At 35.9% G+C, this 6000-nt stretch overlaps 1 protein-coding gene across 1 annotated transcript in view; it reads left to right on the top strand.

Annotated features, from left to right (window-relative positions):
• The window catches only part of LOC136263285 (uncharacterized), a 6898-nt gene extending 2306 nt beyond the window's left edge, over positions 1 to 4592 (top strand). Inside the window, exons 3-7 of the mRNA XM_066057797.1 lie at positions 315 to 443; positions 1004 to 1156; positions 1854 to 1985; positions 3582 to 4100; positions 4154 to 4592. Of these exons, the coding sequence (XP_065913869.1) occupies positions 315 to 443; positions 1004 to 1156; positions 1854 to 1985; positions 3582 to 4100; positions 4154 to 4368 (1148 nt within the window). The 3' untranslated portion in view covers positions 4369 to 4592. The remainder of the gene's footprint in view (positions 1 to 314; positions 444 to 1003; positions 1157 to 1853; positions 1986 to 3581; positions 4101 to 4153) is intronic.
• Positions 4593 to 6000: the final 1408 nt, after the last annotated feature.

Genomic DNA, 6000 nt, shown 5'->3' with positions numbered 1-6000 from the left:
TCTAATTTTGTAACTATTTTATACATCTTTATACATATTTGAGTGAAAAGCATATACAACCTCTTTACCTAGCATGTTTCACAAACAAGTATTTTATTATGCTGTGGACACAACGGCAAATCACTTAAGACAGGCACTGATGAGTTACTAGCACGGCTCAAATATTATAAATAGATATTGTATTGCATGTAATTAGCTAGTTATATCTATATACAATTTTTAACCAGACGCACATAGAATATAATGCTCCACTGCTCTGCCATATGATGTTTGACTATATACTGATAATTTAATGGTGAACTTTCTAATGTTAGGATGTCATTCAACCAACACTCTCTGTGGTGGTGAAGCAGACTTGCCTGAATTTGAAACTTTAGAAGAGTGTTGCCAAAATAATGCAACTTCATTCTTAGATGACTTTGGAAGATGTACACTTTGTCAGAGTAAGTATTGCTGGTAGAGTCTATGTATTGTTTGCTTTACTCGTGCACTGTCTACTTAATACATAGTAGGGCGAATTATGATGGCAAAAGTGGTAACCCATGCATAATGCATTCAGATTTCACATGGAGTAATAGATGATAGCAATGCATATGCTTGCATTTTTAGTTCTAGGACCAGAAATGTAATTTCGTGTATACCTGTGGCAATAGATATTACATATTTTCTGTCTGTATGAGAATGTAATATCTATGCCCTGACTTCCTTCTACAAATTAATCAATTTTATAATAAAAAGCTCAATTGCCCTCTATGTTTGCAATATCATCATATGATATGTAATCAATAGAGAAGTCCTAAATATTTGCTTTTGTTTGGTCTTTTTCCATATGCATGTTGGCATATAAAGGGGTCAAGGGAATATAACATAATTGTACGTTCAAGTATTGACAAGAAAAACACTGATTTTATGCATAAAGAGTAAACTGTATACATAGGAGTAAGATGTACATGTGTTTCTGCATATGATTGCTGTGTATGCTGTTATATTTTAATTGATATAGGTGTGTGCTATGTTGCTGATGGCTCAGGTGATGGCTGTACTTCAACTCAAACATTAACTGGTTTAAGCTTTAATCAGTGCTGTCTTAATTCAGAAGACAATTTTTACACTGGTACAACAAGTGGTGGTGCTTGTACTTCCTGCAACTCTGTAGGTTAGTTCATTATCTATGAATTATGTGTACTATGTACTAAATGATCAAGTGAGTAGTGAGTGAATGGGTCATCGGGCCAATAAAAGTACACACCTTGGTGAACATTCATAGCTACTATACTGTGATAGCATTTAATAAACCCCCTTGATGGTGAGAAGTCAATGGTTGAATGCAAAGATCACAGATCCCAGCTGTTGTGGCTCCTTGGTGCATGCCTAGACTGCATGTTGCTGGGGATCAAGTCACCACTGGGTCTGGGATTTTTTCTGCATTCTTTAACATTTCAGTTACATGTTTCAGACTCCCTGTATTCACAGGCTTTAGCCTTCTCACAGGTCCCTAGTGGGATAGAATTTAATAAAGTGCACATGGAACTGCCTGATCTAATATCAAGAGTTCTTAATTTATATTATTATGAATTCTTGCTAATATGAAGCTTGTAAAATGTATAACTTTTATTACATGACTGCTTTTATAACATAAAAAATAAACTTCATGTCAAAGTAGTGATCGAGTGTGCATCAAATATATGAGCCTACAATCATAGATTATATTCCACACATATCTACTAGTATGGTATTTTGTTAAATATAATCAGTGAAGTACAAGGTTTAGTCTCAGCAAATTATTCTTTGTGTTTAATGTTTACTATCTGCTAATCATCAACTAGTAGGCTTATAGTTAATGTCTTATGCAGGTTGTCATAATGATGGAGGATGTGGAGGGAACCCAGAACGTCCACAAATTAATGACATATTTAGTTGTTGTGAAGCAACTGGAGGGACAGGGACTTTTAGAGATGAAAATGGTGAATGCTTTATTTTACCAGGTATGTGGCAAATAACCGTATCCTTAGTTGAACAGACATAAATACATGCTTAATATCCAAGTGAAGCCATACTTCGGAACTTCCAGAAAGGTGTTAAATTGTTGCCTTTATTGCAAACAGCAAAATCAATTAAACACTAAATGTACAATATTAGTAGCAGTACAGTGTCACAGAACTCAATGCATTACCATTAAAAGTTAGTTTGTAATGTATTAAACAGTAAATTGACCATATCTCTAGAACCCTTAAAGATATCAAGCTGAAATTTTAACACAAGAGATAAACACCCAGTACCTCATTTAAGTTATAAAACAGAAAATTGACCAATGTGTCAAAAAGGATGGTTTTCCAAAATTAGGTCACAAATATGTATTGTTGGTTATCAAAATGCAGTGTCAGTATAACATGTTTATACAAGCTGCACATACATCAAACTATGCACAAGTCTTTCATAATAGTTATACCATGGCTGTGAGGGATTTTGCTAATATATACACCCAAAGTCCGAGGGCCGCAGGCCCAAGGGCTGCGGGTGTATGTCAACAAAATCCCATGCAAGCAGCTGTGGTATAAGTGATATATATCACTTGGGGCTCACTCACCTAATAGGTGAAAGAACTGATGAGAACTCATCCCATTTGTTTATACAGTAGCATCTGAAGATCGATCGTGGTTTTAATAGCGTGGGCTAATAGCCATCAAAACATGTCCATACATTAAAACGTCATTAATACGTCACTATGCTTCAACACGCAATGTTAGAAAACTTGCAATTGTGGGATGGAATTGATATTGTTATCATTTTTGTACTAAGTTAAGCCAACTAACTTTGCTATTGGGACAGTAAGTAAGTTATTATATTAAGTTAAGTACTTAGGACTGTAAGTTACTAACCTATTTCAACGTAGCAGTAGTAGCTTTGCTGTTCTGTGGTCTGTTCAAAGGGTGATACGCGGTGGGTAGAAATACGCATCCACGATCGCCCAAACAATTATTTTGTGCTTTCATTATCCTTTAGTAACAATCAACAAAGCAAATGTACTAAGCTTATAGCAACCACTACAAAAATGAGTCCCACAATACAAAGCTCTGTCGCTCAATATAACAAGTCAAAGCGCATCGATTCTTTTAACTGGCTGGGTATCAAAGTCATTGGCAAACCGCTTTCCCATGATACTGCCCGGGCAATATGCGAGTTAAACACTGAGCGGTGCCTTTGAACGCCCACGCTAAAGTGGTATATACTTGGATACAAGACAGATAGAGCAGTTATACATATACCACCTGGTTATATTGATACTTCTGGCTTTGCCTCAGACGTCAATAACTACTGCTGTGATATAACCATACCATACATTTGTTTTAATTACTGAGCATTGATTTGTGTGTATATGTATGTATGTATGTATGTGTGTATGTATGTATGCATGCATGCATGCATGTATGTATGCATGCATGTATGTATGCATGCATGCATGTATGTATGTTGGTACGTATGTATGGATGCATCTACATAATGTATGTACATATATACGCCTGCATTATGTGTGTACATAGATGCATGCATACATGCAAATATTGTTTACTGCTTTGCAGACATTGTAGGTGGTGAAGATCCTCACTTCTTCTTGCCATTAACTAATGGAGATCACTTGTGTTTCAGCATACAAGGACAACCAGATTTTATGTTCAGTCTAATCCAAGACAAATTTGTTCAGCTAAATGCTTTATTTGTCCTCCCTGCTAAAGATGATGAGAGCGAGACCATAGCAAATGTGTCTACTTTCATGGGAAAACTTGGTTTGTCATTACAATGTCCCCTCACTGGCAAGATTACTAATATCCAAGTGTCAGCTCAAGACCATAGTGTATCTGTTGCTGAAGCTGTTGCTGTAGTAAAAAATCGACCGGTCACTGTCAAAATCTCTAAAGATTCTAACATTTCCCTTGTTGTTGATTCTAATGTACAATATGATTTAAAGAAAGATGAATCTGCCTGGCTGAATATCATTTCAGACTTTGGATTTGGATTGCAGGTTAGATTTTACAAGAAGCATCTTAACATGTTCCTAAGGAATACTGATATACTGACAAAGAAAGCTCATGGATTAATTGGTAAATGAGTGATAAAGATATGCTGAAATTGTGTAATGCTTTTTGCCTGTTAGGTCAGTTCCTCACTAGTAGTGTAGAGATTGATGTTAAAAATAATCTGATGAGATTAAACAGTCGACAACCAGTACCAGTGATAAATGCTCAAGCCTGGCCATTCCTTAACATCCCAAGAAACTGCTGGTATGGAGCTAACACTGATAACCAAGCCACAGGAATGATTGATGGAGTGTACACTGACTACATTGTGGAGGCCCTTTTTCCACAGTAGTGAAGTGACTACAGTGACAATGGTGTATCCTACTGACTTTGTTATCATGCACATACTGTAACAATTGCTTGTAGCTATTCACACAATAAACACATCATGTAACCACAAAATTTGTGCACATACACTGATAGGGCCAAGGCTTTTTGGATATAATTATCATGTACAGATATATAAAAATGACATGTTGCCTACATGGGCATCTATTTTGCTTGAAGATATATAATTACGAGAGATATAGTTTACACTTTAATGCATATACATTGCAGTACAGGTGACCGAGCTAGTAATTAATCCCTGATTGTACAAAAACTATATCCATACATACACAAATAGGCCACTCCAAATAAATTGTTTCCCATCCACCACCCACATAATATCTGTTTCTATTATTCTGTACTATTTTCCACTTTTCTTACATGCCATGTAGTCTCATTAAAAGTGATCTTGTAAAATGTACATGTCAGCTAACATTAGGCTTGAGCCAATTGTGCTTCGAAAATTTCCTATTGTGCTTTAGAGCAGTGTTCAAAAATCCTGCCTATTATGCTCAAAATTATGCTCTCAAAACCAAGATTATGCTCAAGAGCTGACTGTTTTATTAGAGTATATCTGCATTTCCTGACTGCTCTATTAGAGTGTATCTTGATCTTATTTCCATAAAGTGTGAATAATCAGTCAAGAAATAGTAGAAATAATAACAGTGCAAGAGTTTTGATATGAAATGCAGTAATAATGTGTAGTGTGTTCATGTTGTGCAGTGTGTTCATGTTGTGCAGTGTTTTTGGTGCATGCATTTTAATTAAAATTCTTGAAAATTGTCCTATTATGCTGGCATAATGCTTGATGCTTTTGCTAGCCTATTATGCTCGAAATTATTCCACCATAATTGGCATAAGCCTAGCTAACATGTCAGTGTGCTATCAAGTTCAAATTTGTGTTATGCCTGCTGCTTAAAAGATGAAACCAGAAACTTAAGCATGCATTAATGTGGCTGTGTTCAGGCAAATATTAGCTTAATTTATTTGGAGTTGCCTTACAGTGCACACACACACCACATATGTAACCTACACATCTGTATACAGTACTACATACACTGCACATCAATCCTCAGCAGCTGCATTATGGGACATGATCACTCAGAGAAAATTGGGATAGCTGTTCACCACTTCTCAGGTTCTAGCATGCACAGGAAATTCTTCCAGTAGGAAGCTGGGCCAAGTCTCTCAAGTAAAAATTGAGAATATTTATAATTTGTCCTTTGTCTAGCCATCTTCCAGGTTCTGCAGCAAGCAGGATATCTACAGACAACTCAGTTGAAGTTATCATCCACTTTAATGACCACACCGGCCAGTCAGTATATAATGTGGTGAACCATTTATTACCAGTGTTTGACTAGTAAAATAAGAGACATCAGTTCTATTCAATGCACACTAACTATCACATGTTTCCTCTATGAATGTCACAACAGTATTAATATTATTACATCTTGTATATTATAGTTGGTTTTACTTGTTTTACAAATAACCGTCCACTTGATGATGGCACCACCCACACTGATGACACTATTAATACTATTTCATCACTTACGTCCTAAGAAGTAGCAACAAATATATTTAATAGGACTTGGACATT

Source organism: Dysidea avara, chromosome 8 (assembly GCF_963678975.1).
Source record: "Dysidea avara chromosome 8, odDysAvar1.4, whole genome shotgun sequence".
Taxonomy (NCBI): domain Eukaryota; kingdom Metazoa; phylum Porifera; class Demospongiae; order Dictyoceratida; family Dysideidae; genus Dysidea; species Dysidea avara.
This window is presented reverse-complemented; position numbering and strand designations above follow the sequence as displayed.